Source organism: Haemorhous mexicanus, chromosome 14, assembly GCF_027477595.1.
Source record: "Haemorhous mexicanus isolate bHaeMex1 chromosome 14, bHaeMex1.pri, whole genome shotgun sequence".
In the NCBI taxonomy this organism is placed as follows: domain Eukaryota; kingdom Metazoa; phylum Chordata; class Aves; order Passeriformes; family Fringillidae; genus Haemorhous; species Haemorhous mexicanus.
In genome coordinates this window covers 4,558,155-4,579,421 of record NC_082354.1, presented here as the reverse complement: position 1 = coordinate 4,579,421, position 21,267 = coordinate 4,558,155, and the positions used below count along the sequence as shown (strand labels likewise).

At 51.3% G+C, this 21,267-nt stretch overlaps 1 protein-coding gene across 3 annotated transcripts in view; it reads left to right on the top strand.

Annotated features, from left to right (window-relative positions):
- LOC132333699 (gamma-aminobutyric acid receptor subunit beta-4) overlaps positions 1-21,267 on the top strand; it is a 55,207-nt gene that overhangs the window by 25,200 nt on the left and 8,740 nt on the right. For all 3 annotated transcript variants that reach the window (XM_059859055.1, XM_059859052.1, XM_059859053.1), the window contains exons 3-4: positions 3,425-3,645; positions 17,432-17,514. In XM_059859055.1, the coding sequence (XP_059715038.1) occupies positions 3,425-3,645; positions 17,432-17,514 (304 nt within the window). The remainder of the gene's footprint in view (positions 1-3,424; positions 3,646-17,431; positions 17,515-21,267) is intronic.

The window sequence follows — 21,267 nt, the reverse complement described above, 5'->3', positions numbered from 1 at the left end:
CTCCAGCCCCAGCTGTGCCTGCCCTGTCCCTCATCCCCATGGCTTGGTTCTGTCCATGCCATGTCAGTGCCCCTCATCCCTCCAGGGAGGGCTGACCACTGTGGGCTGGACACCTGCTCTGCTCTTCCTTCTGCCCAGAAATCCTGCCTGCTGTTCAGCAATGTGATGAGAGCCGCAGAACAAGAAGTGGAGCACAGGAATCAGCAGAGAGAGAGGCTGAGGGAAACCTGAGGCCCTGCATGAGCCATGGTTATCAAGTGCTCACCTCCACGATGCTGCCTAGAGAAATCTGTTGTGCCAAGGAACCCAGGAAGGCTGGAGAAGAGAGCTCAGCCCTGGGCTGGGCAGGCTGCTCTTCCCCAGGAAGGTCTCTGCACCTGAAAAACATTCTCTAGCTGATGGCTGGGGTGTAGGCTTTTCTGTCAGCACCCCTCTGAGCCTGTTCCATCAGTCCTGGGAACACAGAGGATGTGTTTTAGAAGGTGCATTGTTCACTTTGTAAGCAGCTTGCCCTTTTTGTCTTCTGGAGATCAGTGCCACCTCTTGCCTGCTGCTGCTTGAAGGCTGGCAGGAGCCTGCAGTGACAGCAGGGTGGCCTGGTTAGGGGTGAGGTGTTGCAGGGCTCTGTCAAGGATTAGGGAAATGCAGGTCAGTGAAGGAGCCTGCCAAGATGTGTGGGTGGAATTCTCAAAGTGGGGAATGGAAAGGATGCCTCTCTAGCCAAGTGTCCCACGGGCAGGGGATGAGTCTGTTACCAACAGAAGTCAGAGGATTCAGGAATTTGGATGCTCCACTCCTCTGTGCTCTCACTGCAGTGCAGCCCCAAGCACCCTGGGAGGGATTCTGGAGACAACATCTTCCTTTGCAGGGTCCTGACCAAAATGAGAATATTTGTGCCTCAGAGAGGTGGACAGTGAGGCTTCTGAGGCAGGAGTTTACAGTCCTTTAAAAAGCAGAGCAAAACAGCTCCTTGGCCAGCAAGCTCTCACTGCACCTCTGTTCTTTTCAAGGCAGCACAGCCAGTGACAGATGTAGCTCTGTATCGGGTGCGCTCCGCCGATTTACGCCGCGACCTTTTGGGTGTGCATGTGGGTCTGGATTCCTGAATCATAGCTAGATACCCAAAAGCTGGCATTATCTGTGATGTGGGATTATTTGAGCTTGTTTTCAGAGGTGTTAATCAAACCTGGCTTTGAATGAAGTCTGTGGGAGAAGACAGGCAGGCAGATGCCTCAGTGCTCAGCCCAGATGTTGGTGCATGAGCAAGATCCTCACCAGCTCCTCACACAGAGCTGGGATTTGCAGAGCAGAAAGGCTCATCCTGCCAATTCATGTGGTCAAGGGGATTCCTGTGGCACTGCAGGGACTGCTTGAGAAGAGACAATGTGTCTGTGATCCCACCTGTTCTAGATCATTTGCAAAAATGCTTTTAATATGGGTCTCTTTGATGTAAGTCTCATAAGCTCTTGGAGATCTATTTCACACCCAAGATAGCTCAGCTACCTTAGAAGGCATAAAATCAGCAGGATGGCTTCTGTGGTAGTATTAAAAACAAAAAGGTTTTAATAAAAGGCAAAATAACAAAACTCTTTACAGAGAAAAATCAAGCCAGGTGCAGAAGATCTTTGTCCCTAGTAAAACATCTCTCAAATGTGATTACTTTCTTTGTTCTCTTCTTTTTCTAGTAAATTGCTTAGGCAGGGCTTTTTAGCTTCTGTCCAATTGGCTGTCCTTAAGTTTGAGGTGAAGTCTCCTAAGTCCTATGAGATGTCTTTTCACCTAATTGAGGAAAGAAACTTCTAGACTTATTTCCTTTTTAAGGGAACAAAAGATAGTTTTATCACTCTGTCAACAAGAAGCACATTCCTATAGCTTTTTATTTAAGGACTTGGGGAAAAATCTCTGACTTCTGTAAGGTCACTGTCAACAGGACTTGTGCCCACTTCCTCATCAATCAATAGACTTTAATGCCATCTGGTTTAACCCCAAAAATCTTGTCTCATAGGCTATTTAAGACCTGTTGTGAGAATGTTTCCTGTCATTGGTGTGTACAAGACTCCTTCCTGTACTGCTTGTTTACCTGAGAGGAAGAAGCTGTCCTATTATGTGGCACCACACTGTGCCCCTGAATAGGCTGATCCAAGGCCTCTGGATGTGCCCTGGATGTGCCCAGCAATGGGTTTGGCTTCTGCAGAGTGCAGCCACCAACAGCTCACAATCCCTTCTGTAAAATTCTTGTGTCAGCTTTTCTCGGTTGGACAGGAGGGGAGCAGGAGGTTTGTATGGCATTGTGCTAGCTGGGGATGGTTTGGGAACCACAGAATTATTTCTCTCTAAGATGGAGTTCCACCTGTGACAGACCCCAGTTTTGTCAACCAGACCATGGTCCTGAGTGCCACATCCAGTTGTTCCTTGGACATCTCCAGAGATGGGGACTGCACTGCCTCCCCATTCAGATGTTTAACAAACCTTTCCATGAAGAACTTCCTCCTGATGTCCAAATTTATGGGGAATTTTTCAGGGATTTGCCCCTTTACCAGTGGGTCATGCTCCACTGATGACAGATTTCCTCCCCACGTGTCCCTTCCTGAGAACCACCACGAACTCCCAACTCAGCTCCCATAGTGAGGCAAGTGCTCAGAGCTTGTCACAGCTGGCCTGGCCTGACCTTCAAACCTTGGCCTCGAGGTGAGGCTCTCCCTGTGCCCTTTGGAACAGCCTCAGCTTCTGCTGAAACAAAATTGGCTTTTACCAACTAAGGAGCAGTGCCTGGACATGGGTGGATTTCATTTATGTGACCTTTGTGTGAGGGAAGTGGGGAACAACCCTGGAAGCCTTTGCTGGGTAACCACTGTTGGCTAAAATTGATTCCCCATAAATCTGGGCACCCTCTGGTGCTCCCCTAGCCTGAACTGCTGCTGGTGGTGCAGACAAGCCCTCAGCAGGCTGGGACAGCAGGGATGCAGTTTTGCTTGATTGGAAACATAAATGGCAAGGACAGAGGAAATGAGAGACAAAACTTAATGGTGTTTTGTCCCCTGTAAAACATGGGCTTGCTCCCATTTTCACAGAACAAATCGCAGCACACACCCCTCCAAAGAAAGAGAAAAAGAAAGAGGAAAAAAAAACCAAAACAAAACCAAAAAAACCCCAAAAAACAAAACTAAAAAAAGCCAAAACAAACAAAAAAAAAACCCAACAGAAACCAATGACAACAAAAAACCAAAACCAAACAAAAAAAACAATCCCAAAAAGGCCATGAAGAAACCCATGAAAAAACAAAAAAAAAACCCTTAAAAAAAAGTGTTGGAGGTATGGACCCAGACATTTGGGTGCTGAGGAATTGGGGGAGGTGTTGGCAGTGGTTGGTGAGGGGCTGGAGCTGCAGTGGCCCCAGGCTGATGTGCGCCTTTCTCTCTGCCAGGATTACACCATCACCATGTACTTCCAGCAGAGCTGGCGGGACAAACGCCTGGCCTACAATGACCTTCCTCTCAACCTGACCCTGGACAACAGGGTGGCTGACCAGCTGTGGCTGCCTGACACCTACTTCCTGAACGACAAGAAGTCCTTTCTGCACGGGGTGACGGTGAAGAACCGCATGATCCGGCTCCACCCCGACGGGACCGTCCTCTACGGCCTCAGGTGAGTCCAGGGTTTGCTGTAAGGGTTCCTGTCTCTTGGGAAGGATGAAAGTTGGACAAGAAAGTCTCAGAGATATGTGTGCTTAGCAGAAAGATTTTTGAAAGCAGAATCTGAAGAAGGAATAGAGATGGAAGCAAGTTTTGATATCGAGGAAAAGAATTGCTGAGCCAGTGTTACTGGGTAACCAAGGAGGCAAAGGGTGTGTTAGTTAGAAGGGGTTTTATGGCTTAAAGCAAAGGATAAACCCACCCCAAACAAGAAGATGTTTTTACCAAGCAGAAAGAGAGCACAGGCAGACAAGCCTGCCCATGTGGCAAGTAGAAAAAAGGTCTCAGAATTTTCCACTGCAAGAAAACTGAAAAACAACTTCTGGCTTGAACTGTGATGTACTGACTGTGAGTGACTGGAGAACAGTGACATGAATTGGGTAATTAGAGTAGTTATGACAGGCTATAGGTAAAAGTTAAGGTATAGATTGGTTCTACTGTATGAAGATGCTCAGCAAAGAAAAGTCTAGAATGCACTGTAACCAAAACCAAAGGGTCTCCAGGCCTGCCTGCAGCTGGAGCTGACAGCTGTGGGCACAGCTCTGTCACCCACAGCCCTGGACTGCTGTAACTCTTGGGTACAAAAAACTGCATTTTGGAGAGCCCCTGGAGTCCCACAACCCTCATTCAGGCTCTTACTCCTGTCAAAAATAACACCTCATTTGAACTTCTCCCTTCTCCAAAAATATTCTGCCAAGGCAAGGACCCAAAAGATACTCCAGTGCTCCGCGGTTTTGTGTCTCTGTTCTTTCTCCAAGCTGGAAATGGCTGCTTCTTTCAGGCCTCCAACATTTCCTGTGCTGCTATAGATGGAAGTTGGAGAGGGGAATAGTCTGCTCTGGGCGTTTCAGGTCACTGTCACTCATGTTGCATAACACTTCCATTTGAAACACTCATTTTCAGTTGCTTATAATTTTCTGCAAGTTTGGGCTATGGAGATGAGCCTTTGTTACTGTGGTATCCAAGACTAAATTTCTATAGCCTTTTAGTCAAACCATTTCAGACATTTTTTTGTGCTCAAGATAGGTTTGTGTAAGGCTAAGTAAAACATCTGTTTACTAGAACAATTCTGAGGATGGAGGCTTGAAAATTGATATGTGGTATGAGAATGGTCCTCCGTGAGGAGATTTTTTGTGGTGTCTGGAACAAATTGACATAGGCAAGTCCAAGGCCTTTGAAATTGCTGTGCTTGAGTGAAGTGCAAGGAGCAAAGATTGGTCTTACTCTGTTATCTGGGTATGTGAAGGGGCCAGGCTAGGTAATGAAATTGAATGGAGAAGCAGAGGGCAAAAAGACAAATTTGCAGCTGCAAGATGCTGTAGCTGAAATGCAGGAAATGATTTTTCCAGCCCTGTATTTGTTTGCTTTATTCTCAGTATTGTTTTTGTTTGGTTTGTTGTGTTTTGTTTTTTTTTTTGGTTGTTGTTTGGCTTGTTTGGTGAGGGTTTTTTATTTTTGTCATGGGGTTTTGTTTTTTTTTCTTTTAAATTACCAAAATTCACAGCTGGCTCTTTTGACCTGCCTCTACAAATATTTGTGCTAGGATCTCTGGGCTTTTGTCCCAGAGATGGAGGGAAGGGGGAAGGAAAGGGGGGAGGCAAGGGGGGAGGAAAGTACCCTGCAGAGAGGGTACACCCACCCTTCCCATTTACAGTATCAGCTCCTGTGCTCTGTCGTGTTCTGTGGCAAAGTGTGACTTCAGGATTATTTTACACCTCTCTGAGTGGCAGGGCTGTTTTGGGAAGGGTAGGGCTGGGTGTAGGCATGGCAAAGCAGGAGGCTGCCCAGAACATCATCCTGCCAAAGGTGGTTGTGCCCTGTGCTCTCCCTGCAGCAGAGCCCAGGGAAGCCAAAGGAGCAGCAGCACTGCTGGTGCTGAGGGACAACCTGGCGTCCCTGGGGTCATGTCTGGGCTGGTTTTGCTTTTCAATTAATGGAAGCCTTCTGCTCCAGGCCCAGAGACAGCAAAAGGTGCAACAAGCCTGGCTCTGTGACACTGTCCCTGCTGTGCCTCTCCCTCCCCAGGACAGGTACATCATCTCTCCCCCTTGCCAGTGATGTTGTTTGGCTGAACCTGTCAGAGAGCCCTGAGCTGGCTTTGCTGACCCACCAGAGAGACTGCAGCAGTCCCACAGCTGACTCCCCCAGATCTTCTCATGGTATCCCAACAAGAGTGAAGGGCAGGCAGGAAGATGTTTTGGAAGCAGGTAGGAGTATAAATTCAGGAAGGAGGGGGCAAAGAGTGCTGCTGAGCTCAGGCTGCTCTTTGCTGCTGATCAGCCCACCTGAGCACAGAGCTGCCTCCCCCAGGCTGGTGGGCAGTCTCTGCACACACCTGCACAGCACAAGTACAAGTGCTGGTGTATTTTTATCAGCTGCTATTTAGCTTGAAGAACAAGCAGTGTGAACGAAGCAGCACGGGTGATAGGCAGTGCAAGTCCTTGGAGGGTTTGCACTCGAGCTGGCTGGGGCTGGGACACTGTGCCAGCTCCTCATGCACTGTCCCTTCCCTTCCCTTCCCTTCCCTTCCCTTCCCTTCCCTTCCCTTCCCTTCCCTTCCCTTCCCTTCCCTTCCCTTCCCTTCCCTTCCCTTCCCTTCCCTTCCCTTCCCTTCCCTTCCCTTCCCTTCCCTTCCCTTCCCTTCCCTTCCCTTCCCTTCCCTTCCCTTCCCTTCCCTTCCCTTCCCTTCCCCTTCCCCTTCCCCTTCCCCTTCCCCTTCCCCTTCCCCTTCCCCTTCCCCTTCCCCTTCCCCTTCCCCTTCCCCTTCCCCTTCCCCTTCCCCTTCCCCTTCCCCTTCCCCTTCCCCTTCCCCTTCCCCTTCCCCTTCCCCTTCCCCTTCCCCTTCCCCTTCCCCTTCCCCTTCCCCTTCCCCTTCCCCTTCCCCTTCCCCTTCCCCTTCCCCTTCCCCTTCCCCTTCCCCTTCCCCTTCCCCTTCCCCTTCCCCTTCCCCTTCCCCTTCCCCTTCCCCTTCCCCTTCCCCTCCCCTCCCCTCCCATTCCAGCTCCCTGGAATGACCTGTGCAAATGGGAGAGAAGAGGAAAATTGCACCCAGGCCAAATGAAAGAAAATGACAGCTGTTTGCCCGCTATTTCCAGGGCCTCAGTAAGAGCTGCCTGTGTTGGTTTAACTTTTGGCTGGTTTTCCTGGAAGCTGCTCCCTTGCCCCTGGAGAAAATGACAATTGCAAAAGTGAAGCTCTGAGCAATGGCAGCTCCTGCTCCCCAGCTGGACCTCAGGTCAGGGTGGCTTGCTGAAAGCACTGGGGGTACAAGCCAGGTGCCCTGAATGCTTGAAGTCCCTCTAGCTTTGCTCACAGCAGGAGGAAAAGGATTTCTTTAGGGCTGCTTTCTATACTGACTCCTGGACCTGCATTCTTGCTGAAAACAGGAGTACTAGGTCCAGTTTTTTCCAGGTGTAAATAACAGTGATCCTACTCAAAAATACACAGCAGATGTAAGCAAGCAAGAAAACAGTCCCTGAATATTCACCTGAGCTCCCCTCCTCTCTGTAAATGTGCAGCCAGGCTTGCCCTGCCAACAGGCAGAGAGATGCAGGTCCACCCTGTGCTCTGAAGCCTGTTCATGTCCCGCATTTTGTGGAGGAATTTATGAAATGGAGTCACCCTGATGGCAGAGGGCCAAAGGAGGCAATACCTGTTTCTTTTCCTTTGTTTGCCAGTTTCCCCCCGAGCAGATCCCTCATCTCCTGCTCCTCTCCCTCCTCGCCAGTCGCTTCCCCCTCCTCTGAGCTGATCCTGTAGCAAAGTGACTCAATCATGCTATTTGTGGCACAACAGTCATTTTTTTCCAGCAGGCTCTGATGTCAGAGAGCAGGGAAGGATGACATCCTGGCAGGCCCTTGCCTTCAGCAAGTGTTCCAGGGACCAGCAGGACCAGGCTCAGTCCCTGGACCAGACCCCAGGGTCCGAGTGAAGGCACACCCGAGTCATGAGGAGCTCCTGACTGCTGTGAGAACAAGAGCAGGCTCCAGATAACTTGTTTGCAGGAGTAAATGAAGCCCTGTAATCCATTGTGAGAGCTGGGTGTCAGAAAAGCAGATTCTTCTCGGTTTTTGGTGGAATTAGCAAATTAATGGTTGAAGGAAGTGCAATCCAGCTCCATCTCAGGGAAGCGTTCCATACAAAAGCTTACTCCAAAATTAATTCCCACCAGGCTCACATTAATAGCTGGTTGCCAGGTCTCCAACAAAAGGAATGAATAAACAGCAGCAGTGATGCTGGGATGCAGGACTGGTGTTTCCTACCCCCTTCCCCAAGCAGTTACCAGATGGCACAAACCCCAGAAGGCCAGACAGAGCCCCGAGGCAGTCCCAGCTCTGCAGGCACGGTGGGATGGGAGGATGCAGGAGGTGTGACCTGGCAAGTGGTGCCTGCACTCACCTGGCCCCTGAACACCTTGCTGGAGTGAGAAGTGCCTGTGGAGCACAGGAGGGATGTTCACCCACGGTGTGAAACTGGGGAGTGCTAAAATCATGTGGAAATCCTGCAACAGAAAGGGAGGCTTGAAGGTGCTACCCACAAAGACAAAGCTGCTGGGTGGTGGAGAGAGGTGGATAAAACAGTGAGGAAAATCTGGATAGCACTGGCTGAATCTCATATATTTTTATATATTTTGCCACCTAATGGCTTTTTTTTGTTTGGTTGGTTGGGGGTTTTTTTGGTCAGAAATGGCATCAATTCCATCAAATTTTGAACAAAAAATTAAGGAGAAGTTTTTTCATTTAAGAAAAAACATGTCAGTGCATGTTGATGTTTCACTTAGGTCAATATTTCCCTCATTCTTACAAGCTGCTTTAAAACCACCATTGATGTTTGAGTAACAGAATTACCAAGGCTTCCTCTGGACCTCCAGACACTGTCTGGAGCCCTGCCCCAACATTCAATAAGCTTTACATTATCACACATTCAAGCTCTACATTGGTCTGGGGTGTTTATTTCCTTGCCCAGACCATGCAGCATCCATTTGCTAGTGAAACAAGTCGACACTTGTCAAGTGCTGATGTCACCAGCATTTTGCCGTCTGTTTTCAGAGACCTAAAAATAGCAACCACTGTAACAATGCTGAAATTCTTGTGTGGTAATTGGGGAATCATATTTGAAACCAGCTTTAAAACACCCTTCAGGGAAATCTTGAAGCTGTTTGGTGCCGTTCTAATTAGAGGGTTTTTGGCAAAACAGGTGATTTGAGGAGGCCAGGCTGCCTCCCTGGGCTGGTGGGGAATCTGGGATGTTGGGAAGCAGGCAGGGAGCAGCGTGGACGATGCCTGGCTGGCAAGGAGCCCAGGCAGTGTAAACTGAGCAACTGGAGAAGTGCAGAGGAATTTGGTGGTGGTGGAGGCTAAATCCTGTGTGGAGGGAAGGAGGGATCTCCTCCTGCGAAGGTGGGGGTGGTGCTGGGGAACGTGTGCATGTGTGAGGTGGGGGTTTTTATTCCTGGCCCTGGTGATGTAACGAGGTGTGCTTGAGGGATGAGTCAGCTCAGGAGCACAAAGAGGTGCCAAGGCACCGTAGGGCTCCGAGCCCCAGGAATGCTCTCCTGGGGAGGCAGAGCCCTCTCATCAGTGTAAAAAATCCCTTAAAGCAAGAGGGAGAGAATTGCTATGCTTCAAACGCCTCAAAATGTTTTAAGCTGAGAGATGCTGGGTGTATCTGCTTTGGCAGCACCTCATTCCTGCTCTCCATGGTGACTTCTCACCAGTCAGCTGCTCCTGGGGCCACCAGCCCTCTCACTGCTGACCCACCTGGGGACCAGACCTCGCTGCTGGCTAAGGCAGCAGCCAGGACATCCTTCTGGCTCACCTGGCATTGTGGAGCAGCACAGAGTGATGTCAAACATCCCACCTGCTGGCCCATCCAGCCTTGTGGACACTGTCACACTGCCATAGCCCCCCATGATATGCCAGAGCCTGCCCTGCCTGCTCCCTGTGGCTGGGGCTCCTCCTGGGGGCTTCTCCACAGCCCCCATCCCCAACCTGCCCCTTGAACAGGATCCAGCCCTGGCAGTGTTGCATTGCCCGGGTCCAGCCTGGGGTTATTTAGCTCTCCAGCCAGTAGAAAGGTTTCTTCTGCTCCTGTCTCTTTTGGAGATGCTGTCTGCAGCCATGTCCTTGTTTTCTCCATGGGTATTCGTTGATTTTCTGCAAAAATCTGGCCTGATGGGTTAAGACAGGAGTTTTTAACACAGAGGAATTTTTTTCTGTGGTGAGACCACTGAGCAATTTTCTTCTCCCATCTCACAGGCCAGCAGGGAAGAAATCCACTATTTTTTCTTCTCTTTCCCTCCCTGAGAGAGTTTTCTCTGGAAATGTAAGAGATGATTCAGGCTCCACCCTGCCTCTGGGAGCTCTGCCTGCTCCCTGTGCAGGTTAGGCAAAGGCAGCAGAAATCTCCTCCGTGGCAGCTGGGGTGCAAAAAGTTGGACTCATATCCATCCATCCATCCATCCATCCCTCCATCCATCCATCCCTCCATCCCTCCATCCCTCCATCCCTCCATCCATCCCCTTGGAGCTGGTCCTGGAGCCTTGTCCTGCTCCCACCCCCAAGCCCTGCCTTGGGCCAGCTCCTCAGCACAATGATGTGGAGGTTGGAGAAGAGTTCATTAGGTGGGTGAGGGGAAATCAGGGTTTATTTAAGAGCTCAGCTCCCCAGCTCAGGTTAAGGATAGATCCTCTCCTGAATTTTTGTCTCCTAGGGTTGGGATGATGGATTTAACAGGAAACACTTGAAGAAAGTTTAATAATGTGAAATTTCTTAATAATCTTAGAAGATATGGAAGAAATTGGAGCTTACTAAAACAGGACAAAGCAGCAAAACCAAAGCTGCTCCTCCATCCTTAACAGCCTTGCATCTTTGCAAGAACAAAGGCAAGCACCATCCTGGCTGGAATTGCTGCCTGTGCTATATCTCCTGTGAGTCTGAGCTGTTTATTAGCAGAAACAGAGGTCAGGCAGCATCCACTGTCTCCTGAGGCAGCTGGTGTGCCCTGAGCCCCCAGCTCACCCTGGCAGCACCTCTTCATCTTCCTGCATATCCTGGCCCAGCCACCACCCTTAAGCCTGTCCCTGGGCTTTGCCTGTTCTTTGCCACCTCCCATCGGTTTAAGTTTTGCTGTTTTATTAATGCAACTTGTGCCAGCCTGATGCTTTTGAAAGGAGATACCTCTGTTAAGTGCAAGCCACTGATATCTGAAATAACTGTAGGAAAAAAACCTTTTTAAAGGTGTTCCACCACTCTCTTGTCCCCCAGTTCAGCTGGCAGCTGGCCAAATGCATGGTGTATTTGGGGTGGAAAAAAGGGGCAGAAAAACAAAACCTTGCAGTTTTGCACTCTGCCAGGTTGGAAAATGGTTGGTTAAGAGGAGTGGTACCCTGAGCACTGGTTTAGAAAACCTTCCTTTTCCTCTCCCATCTAAGTGCAGTGTACACTGTTATTTATCAAAGGATGCCTATGCAAGCACAGATGCTTTTGGAAACAGAGTGACCTTAGCAGGACTGTGCCAAGGCTTGTGGAGTCAGTTTTAGGCAAACAGACACGAGGGGAAAATATTCCATATCCTTGCCTTGCTCTTGGTTCAATCATGACCTCCAGGAGTTTCAAAGATCAGGCTGTGTTAAAAGAATGGCAAAATTCACTATGGGTTTATAAATCCCTCCAGGCCCTTGAAAGTTTGTGCTTACTGCCAGGCAGAAGGTGACATTTGCCAGCATGTTTTTTATGACTGACTTTGAGAATGTACAGAGTAAGAACTCAGTTTTGGTTTTATTCCCATGTTTAGCTAAACAGTAATTTTGCCTCTCTTTCTACTCTTAGTCACCAGAATTCCCGTAGGAGTCTAACTTGCCCCATGGGGCCAACCTGAATAAGTCCTGCAGAACCAGAGCTTCCCTCCTTTCTCCTTATTGCTGCAAACTGCTGTGAGCTTTGGGAGTCTGCATCCCGAGGGGATGGGAGCATCTTTAGCTTCTCAGGAGATCTGGAATCCAGAAAGTTGTAACCAGCAACTTAAATGTTTGTCTTTGGCTGTGAGGGTGTTTGTGTTAGTCCCTGCATCATGGCACTTCATCCATAATGGGGAAATAGGCTGAGGTGCTTGCTGGCTGTGCCTCCACTGGAATTAGAAAGGCAGTGGTGGGGGGATCTGTGCTGTTCCCCTCCTGTTCTCAGCCATACCGAGTTTTAGTCAGTGTCCTTTCCAAGCCAAAGGTGTTGGGGTATATTCCTGGACACTGAACATCAGTGTCCTCCACGGTCAGTTTGTTTCCTGGCTTTGCTCTGTGTCCAGAACAGTCCCTTGGGCATCCCCAGTCAGAGCCCAGCAGAGGCTGGTGACCATTCCCAAGAGGCTTTCTGCATGCAGCCAGACCCTTTTCTGTGGGGTAGAAATTGAAGTGCAGACCAAGACTGTTCCATGCCTGTTGACACTGGCCTCAGAAACCAGTGCCAGGCATTTTTAATTTGCTGGGATAGACACAGTCAGGATGCAGAAGTTTATTTTGTGAGGATGAGCTTTAAGGGGAAAGCCCCCCACGCACTTTAGCAGTGCCTCAAAGGTAATGGTCTTCTCCTGTCTCCCACTCAATCCTCCTCAGGAAGCCTGAACTGGCTCCTTTTGCAATCAGGCCACATTTTTGGGAAGTAATCCTTTACCCCTCACACTTGTGGCCAGTGAGCTTGGCTCTCCCAACACACTGGAGATGATGCTGGGATTAATGGGTGGCCAAGGGCTTTCAGAGCCTGCAGCAGAGAGAGATGTGGCTGGGGCAGGAACTGAAGGTGCCCAGCAACAGGGTAAGGAGGAGATGGAAAGGAGACCCTGGACTGCAGCAGGGTTTAATGGCAGCTTGGAGCTCTATGCTGCTCTATGCCTGTGCACTTATATAATCATTCTAAATAAGACAGAAGAAGCCATTAATAAGTAAACAGTGATGAGGAGGATCAGAGGGGGAATGAAATGGCTGGTAGTGTTCATGTCAGAGAACTGAAATATTTGTGGAGAACTGATGGTTTGCAGCAACCTGAGCGCTCCCTTTTGAGCTGCAGCTGTGGTGGGGCCATGCTCTGCTGCTGCCAGGCTCAGTGCAGAGCAGCAGTCAAGGTTGCACCACCACCATGCCAGCATCTGCTCTGGACATACAAGCTTCATGAGGGCAGATCTTTTCCTCATTGTAACAATCAGACACTCAGAACTAGCCCTGTGTGACTTAGAGCTCCATGGATGTTTTCCTAGAGGTGGTCTCTACCTCTCCTGAGGACGAGGGCACTCTCCAGAGTGAGGTATCCATGTTGCTCTGCCTTCTGCTTGATCCACTCGATGCAGGCAGAGAAGGCGATCTCCATCAGCCTGCCCGAGCTGCTCAACATCTCATGCATGTCCCTTTTCTCCTTTTTCTTCTTTTTATTTTTTTGTGAGCTGCACGGTTCTTTCTCCACAGCAGTCTCCCCCCAGATGACCTGTGTTTGCCTGCCAGCTGTGCACTGGAGTAGCAGGGCAGCCAGGCCTTGGCTACTTGGATGGCACAACCGCCTACAGACCTCAGGAGAAACAATTAGCGCCAAGGGCATGGATGTCTTTTTTTTTGTGAGGAAGGAGTTGTAAAGGTTGTGAGGGGCTGACCCCGAGGCCTGTGGGGTGGGCAGGGGCTGAGGGAGGGCAGGGGAGCTGGGGGTGCTGTGGTGGTGGCTGGGCTCGGTGTGGAAGGCGCTGGACGCTTCGCTGAGCGCGCGGCGCGGGAGAGCCGCTCCCTCCCCTCCACGGGCAGTGTCTCCGTGAATCGCCGTCAAAGCAGATGAAATTTCACACCACACAAATTTCTGAATTTAAAAGGGGAGGGAGGTGGGTAGAGAAGCAGGAGAGGAGGAGGGGGAGGGAGAAGATGCGGGCTGGCTGGGCGCCAGCGCCTCATGCTAGCGCCACGGGGAAGGTGGCATCCTTCCCTGGCGTTCCCTCTGGTCCCCGCGCTCCCTGCTCCCTTTCACTGTGCTCACGTCTTCTGGAGGCAGTGTGCTCTGTCTAGAGCTGTTTACAGGATGATGGTTTGTTCCCTGTCTCCTCATCTCCCTGCTCACCAAGTGAGTATCTGCTCCTCTGCTTTCCCTCTTTTAACCTCTCCTTCTCCTCCGGCTCTTCCTCTCAAGCATGCTTTACCCCGTGCATCCCCTGATCCTCCTCCTCTCTTCCCTTACCCTGCTGCTCTGTCCTGTGCTCTCTGCTCTCCTCTCTGTCATCTCCACTCCTGCCTTCCCTAGCGGGGCTCATGCCATCATCTCTCCTCATTTTTCCACCTCTTACTTTCCTTCCACCTTGATTTTCTCTTAAGCCTGTTGAGACAGGAACTCCTGAGTGTCACCCCCAGTCCATCCCCCTATCCTGTCCTCCCCATGCAGTCTCCCACGTGCCAAGCAAACCCATCTCTTCACACAACAGCTCAGAGTCTATCAAGGTAATACATTTATACCCATGAAAGAATGAGGCAAAGGTTGGTCCTGTGGCCTTCTGGACCAGAGGTGGCACGTGCTGTGACCCCAAAAGGTCACTGGGGTGACTGGGTTTTGCTCGTACTCCCCTTTGACTGCGAGAGGAGTGTGAAGCCTCTTATCCCTCCATGAGTCCCACCTGCCCTGGATACCCAGCCACCAAAGGAGATGGAGAAAGCTCTTCTTGGCCCCTCTAGGAGCAGTGAAATTGGCTCTTCAAACAGGGTCTATCAGAGGGAAGTTGTTGTCCAGGATGCTTCATAAGATCTGAAGTCCGAAGAATCAAACACCTCCATCCTCTCTGGGATACACCACTTGCTTTACCCCAGGCTGGGCTGATTTATCAGGGTTTAGGAAGCCCAGAGGCAGGACCTGAGCTGGACCTGGTGCCCCAGACCAGCTGCCTCTTGAATCTTGTTCCACCCAGGCCCCCACACCTGGTGGTCCCACAGTGCTGGTGTCCCCAAGCTGGGCAGGCACTGCAGGTGAAATGCTCTGGACAAGCAGGTGGCTACAGCCTGGCACAGCTGGGGATGGCTGTGCCACCTCTGCTCAAAAACCACAGCAAAGCCTGACATGGTTCCAATTTTACCTGCCCAAGCAGCTTTACATGGGATAACTGGGGTATCTCTGGAGGATGCTGAGCCACACAGTATGGATATACCTGCCCTTTGATTATAAAGAAAGAAATTATTTGGCTTTTTGAGGACAAATGTCCTCTTAATCTTGTTTTTCTCCTTTCTGTCCTACCTGTCCCTTCCTTTTGAGTCAACAGGACTAAATTCTGCCCTGATGTAAATCTCTGCTGATACAAATTGGTGTGATCTTGCAGAAATCATTGGCGTGGCTGTGGATTTCTGCCAGCTGCCAGCATGAGCAGGGTTTGGTGCATGGAGTGTGGCAGCCATATCTCACTGTGTCACGCTCTGCATTTCCAACCAGCACTGCAGGTGATAAGCAAATCCTGGCGAGAGGGTCCCTGTGTGAGCAGAGCAGCCTGCGTGTCCTTTCTGCAGCCAAGCCAGCCAGCCAGGCTGCAATTTTGGGATGGACACTGTGCAAAGGTTTTAGCCCGCAGGGCTTCACAAATGGGGTGGAAAATTTTCATTTAATACATTTTTTGCATCTCACACTTTAGGGAAAACAGGGAAGCGCATTTGTGGCCACGATTTCCCAGGGGTGCAGCATAATCCAGGGAGTGGATGCTGTGTGCAGCACAGGGGGATGACTCATCCCACTCCTTGGTCCCTGCGCCAGCCACCGTGGACTCTGCACCTCCCACCTTTGGCTTTCCTGCCAAGGTTGCAGCCCCCCTTTTTGTTTGCCCCCAGCACCACACTGCCCAGCTACCCCAGCACAGCAGCAGGATTAGGGTGGGACAGGCATTGTGTTCCCTCCTGGAGCTGCCCAGCTGGGAGGCTGTGAAAGCAATCCACGCAAGGGCAAAGCTGCGGTGGTAATTTTTTAAGTGGTTCCTGTCCTGTTGTCCTTCTCCCCCCTCAGAGCTTTCTCCTCCACCCCAAATACATTACAGATGAAAGGGTTAAGAGCTGCCTGGGCCCCCTGCTCGGAGAGAGGGCAGTTGCAGTGTTGTATCTAGACCCAGTGAGGATATATATAAATTCCCTTCGTCTCTTCGGATCTATTTATAGCACGGCAGGCAGTGGCAAAGGCTCTCCTCAAGGCTTCATCTCCTACAAACAGACTTCACAGACAGCAGAGAAGATAAATTTAGCACACGAGATTTCTTAAAGAGCCAGCAGCTCTGCGGGGCTGCCAGCCTGCCCTGCCACAGCCCCTGCCCCGATACCCCCACTGGGGCAGCCCTCTTCCACCTTCTTCTATCCTCCCACATTCTTCCCCCCTCCTCCCCATTTCCAATTTTATGCCCAGCTTCTCCCATATTCTCCTCCTTTCTGGTCTCTTTTTCAACCATTGATGTTTTTTGCTTTTCCTTTTTTTTTTTTTTTTTTCCTTCTCTTTTACTGGTTCACCATCTCATCCTCCCTGCTTTCTTGTTTTTTCTTTTTTTCCCCCTCTCTTTTCTCTCTCCCAGGCCACAGGGCTCAGAAGATAAAGCTTTCTAGTTAACAGTTCACTGGTTATGCCTACATAGTAAAAAATGTGTAGCTTGATTAATGCCTTCCAGATGGTTAATTGAAAAAATAGGGGGAGAATGCAGCAATCTCTCCCCCCTCTCCAGCACTCTGCACACATCCATTGCACGGGAAGAGGACTGCATCAAAGGGTGAGGGGAGCAATAGATCTGAGAAACAGGGGCAGCCTGTAAACTCCAGGGCGCTGTTGCCATGCTGGGGAGTTAACTCTGTCCCTGCCTCTCATGCCCTCCTCTATGCCAGCCCAAACCCCCCCATCCCAGAGATGTACAATATTCCTTCCTGTACAGCACTCACAAACACCCTCCTGGCATCCTCAGCTGAACCTCAGCACGGGCACCATGCTGCCCTGTGTCCTCCCCATGCTCCAACACCCCAAAGCAGCACCCACCCTCATCCTCTCCCCATATTTATTTTTGGGGGGGATGCACACACACCCCCACACACATCCCCCAGGTGTCTTTGATGACCACACAATGATTTGCACACTCTGCTAGCGGGGCCGTGGAGCAGGAGGGCTCTGCCAGAGCCCTGCGGGATTTTGGGTTTGGGGTTTGGCAGTGCCAAAGTGGGCACGACGCAGGGGCACGGGGATGGGGGGGGGGGGCTGTAATTAGGGGTTTTGGGGCAGCTTGTGAGGGAAGGGGGTGATAATGTGGTCAGCAATAGGTCAGTGCTGGGTGATGGAGCCAATCCATGCCCAGCCCCACGCACACGTGCCCGCTGTCTCCCTGTTCCACGCTGGCAGCCTCTCCTCTCCCCCCCGAGCCGGAGCTGTGCCTGCTCCCGGGTTCTTTGTCTCTCTCCAGGGAGAGGCAGAGCGGGCACACAGGTCCCTCCCCAGCCCGTTAATGGAGATGCTGCCTGGCTGACGTGAGTCACGGAGGGTCCGTGCCGTGCCATTGGGGCTGAGCCGCACCAGCCCCCCGCCCTGCACACCTCCCACCCCGGATCTCCCTGGTTTCCAGGGAAACAGCGGCCCCAAATGCTGCCTGACTTTCACTTCTGCCTTTCAATTCTCCTTTTATTCTTTTTTTTTTTTTTTTTTTCTAGTAAGAAAAAAGCAGACGCAACAGATTTTTTTTTTTTATTTTATTTTATTTTATTTTTGTCCCTCTTCCCCTTTCAGGATCACCACCACGGCCGCCTGCATGATGGACCTGCGGAGGTACCCTCTGGACCAGCAGAACTGCACGCTGGAGATCGAGAGCTGTGCGTATGCCTCGGGCACATCCCCTGCCACGCCGTGCCACCTGATGCCACCCGCCCCGGCCACAGCTGCCCGCTCCTGGGGATGCATCCCAGGGCTGCCACAGCACCGGGCTCCTCTCCCATGGGGGAAATTCCCTGGAAAACGGAGCTCTAGCAGCAGGCTGGGCGTTAAAATCAGTCCCAGGAGGGTGGGGGAAGCCTCCCTTAGCCTTAAGGAAGCTGTCCTTGCTCATGGCTGGCTCCGTTCCATGTAGGAAGTGGCACCCAAGCCTTCACCCCTGCCTGGATGTTCCCTGGATGCCCATGGAAATCCTCTTCCAGCTGTGCTGGCAGAGCAGGTCCCGCTCTCCCTGATAAAAATGCACGGCAGGCTCCCTCCAGGGCTGTCCAGGGCAGCAGAGCTCCCGGGGCAGCCTTGGGGGGATTGTCTGGGAACTGCTCCTTCCATCAGGGAATGATCTGGGAACTGCTCCTTCCATCAGGGAATGATCTGGGAACTGCTCCTTCCATCAGGGAGGGGTCTGGGAGCTGCTCCTTCCATCAGGGAATGATCTGGGAACTGCTCCTTCCATCAGGGCAGGATCTGGGAGCTGCTCCTTCCATCAGGGAGGGGTCTGGGAGCTGCTCCTTCCATCAGGGAATGATCTGGGAACTGCTCCTTCCATCAGGGAGGGATCTGGGAGCTGCTCCTTCCATCAGGGAGGGGTCTGGGAACTGCTCCTTCCATCAGGGAGGGATCTGGGAACTGCTCCTTCCATCAGGGCAGGATCTGGGAGCTGCTCCTTCCATCAGGGAGGGATCTGGGAGCTGCTCCTTCCATCAGGGCAGGGTCTGGGAGCTGCTCCTTCCATCAGGGAGGGATCTGGGAACTGCTCCTTCCATCAGGGAGGGATCTGGGAACTGCTCCTTCCATCAGGGCAGGATCTGGAAGCTGCTCCTTCCATCAGGGAGGGGTCTGGGAGCTGCTCCTTCCATCAGGGAGGGATCTGGGAGCTGCTCCTTCCATCAGGGAATGATCTGGGAACTGCTCCTTCCATCAGGGAGGGGTCTGGGAGCTGCTCCTTCCATCAGGGAATGATCTGGGAACTGCTCCTTCCATCAGGGCAGGATCTGGGAGCTGCTCCTTCCATCAGGGAGGGGTCTGGGAGCTGCTCCTTCCATCAGGGAATGATCTGGGAACTGCTCCTTCCATCAGGGAGGGATCTGGGAGCTGCTCCTTCCATCAGGGAGGGGTCTGGGAACTGCTCCTTCCATCAGGGAGGGATCTGGGAACTGCTCCTTCCATCAGGGAATGATCTGGGAACTGCTCCTTCCATCAGGGAGGGATCTGGGAGCTGCTCCTTCCATCAGGGAATGATCTGGGAACTGCTCCTTCCATCAGGGAATGATCTGGGAACTGCTCCTTCCATCAGGGCAGGGTCTGGGAGCTGCTCCTTCCATCAGGGAACGATCTGGGAACTGCTCCTTCCATCAGGGAATGATCTGGGAACTGCTCCTTCCATCAGGGAGGGATCTGGGAACTGCTCCTTCCATCAGGGCAGGATCTGGAAGCTGCTCCTTCCATCAGGGAGGGGTCTGGGAGCTGCTCCTTCCATCAGGGAGGGATCTGGGAGCTGCTCCTTCCATCAGGGGGGGATCTGGGAACTGCTCCTTCCATCAGGGCAGGATCTGGGAGCTGCTCCTTCCATCAGGGAGGGATCTGGGAGCTGCTCCTTCCATCAGGGCAGGATCTGGGAACTGCTCCTTCCATCAGGGCAGGATCTGGGAGCTGCTCCTTCCATCAGGGAGGGATCTGGGAACTGCTCCTTCCATCAGGGAGGGATCTGGGAGCTGCTCCTTCCATCAGGGCAGGATCTGGGAGCTGCTCCTTCCATCAGGGCAGGATCTGGGAGCTGCTCCTTCCATCAGGGGGGGATCTGGGAACTGCTCCTTCCATCAGGGCAGGATCTGGGAGCTGCTCCTTCCATCAGGGAGGGGTCTGGGAGCTGCTCCTTCCATCAGGGAGCTCCCACAGCACCGTGGCTGGGGAATGCCCTCCCCATCCTACCCATGCAGGGTCAGGGGATGGAAATGAGGTCCTCCTGCAGGCCCCAGGGCCAGAATGTCATTTCTGCCTCTCCTCAGCAGTTTGGGAGCAGGTTACAGTAGAACCAAGCAAACAGAAGGCAGGGAATTGCCCGCAGTTCCCCCTGTTGTGATTTTGTTCTTAATGGGTCATGTCAAGCCAATTTGTTCATCAAAGCTACATTTCCTCACAATATTCCTGAGACCCAGGCCGAGGTGAAGAGATCCAATTGTTTCCTCCCTCAGAGCTTTTGTCTTTTACACACTTGCACATTCTCAATCTGCAGGGCTCCATTTTCTTTGCTTCCACTTGACTCTAGAACATCAATCTTTTCAGGGCTGGATTATAAAACAAATGTATTTTAAAAAACAAAACTGATCCAAACCCCAGAGAAAAAGCCCTTTTCTGATGCAGGGGTGCTGGGTTTGGGAAGCAGCTGGGGGCTCTTACCTGTAGGAGATAAGCACTGCCTGTTGATCCCATCCCTCCACCCCAAAAATAGCCCTCACCACGTATACCCTGCCTATCTGTGTGCCAGGATCCAACAAAAACCTGATGAGGCAGGCTGAAAACAGACTGCTAATCTGACATTTTGAGACGTCACATCAATACTTTTCGATATTTCAGATGGAAATGACTTGTCTTTGTGAAAGTTCGTTTACTTTTTAGAAGTAAAATGGAAATTTGGTTTTCTCTTTAAAGCTAGAAATCAAAGTGAAGCATTTATTTTTAGACCAAGCAACCTTTCCCTTTAGGAACACTTTTTAAAAATGCCTTCATGAAAAACATGCTTGATTTCATATTGCATAATGCCATAATATAAAAAAAATTAAAATACAAAAATTGGTACCCAACACCAGCAGGTCATGGAATAAATGGAATAGAGCTAGTTAACTGTGAGATCTCCTAAAATTAGTTACTGCAATTTGACATTTTCGTTGCTGATCAGGAAGTAAATTTGAAGTCACTGCTGTTAAATTTGTGGATGATGAAGATAGCAGCGTGCGGGGCTTCGCTGGCCGCACTGAATCCTCCCCAGTGGGAATCCATCCAGAAGGGCTTTGAGCACAGCCCAGTTCTGTGAGCTCTGGGCTGTGTGCAGGGCTGCAGGGCCATCCCCAGGGGCTGCAGCCACACGGGGAGCTGAGGGAGGTTCTGTGGCTCTGGCAGGAAGGGCTGGAGCGAGCCCTGTTATATAAACTTGGGGAGCCGTGAGTCAGAGCTCGGCTTTGATTGGCCTCTGAACATGTCACTGAGATGGGGAGACGGGCTCTGGCTGTGTTTGGGTGCCAAAATTTAGGGAGGAAGCTGAGAAATCCAAAGAGGTTGAGGGAAGATGCTGAAAAGTGGTTCAAGGGCTGGAGCAGATGTTGTGCAGTGAGTGAGAAACGTCAGTAGCTCTGTGTGGTTTGTTTACTGCAAGGGAGGCGCAGAGGTGAATTGTTTCCAGGCTGGGCTCACCTCTGCAGAGGGGGAACGCTGGGGGGAAAGGGCTTGGGAACCTCCTGGAGAAATTGGGAACAACCACGGGAGCCTGAGGGTCTGAGCCAGATGAACTCCTGTGTGAAATCACACTCAGTGTTTCTGAGCTGGGAGGGTGTTGGAGCTGCTGGAATCAGCAGGACTGGGCGGACCTGGGTGTTTCCTGCTGGTTCCAGCCTGGGGCTGAGTGATGCAAACACAGGTGC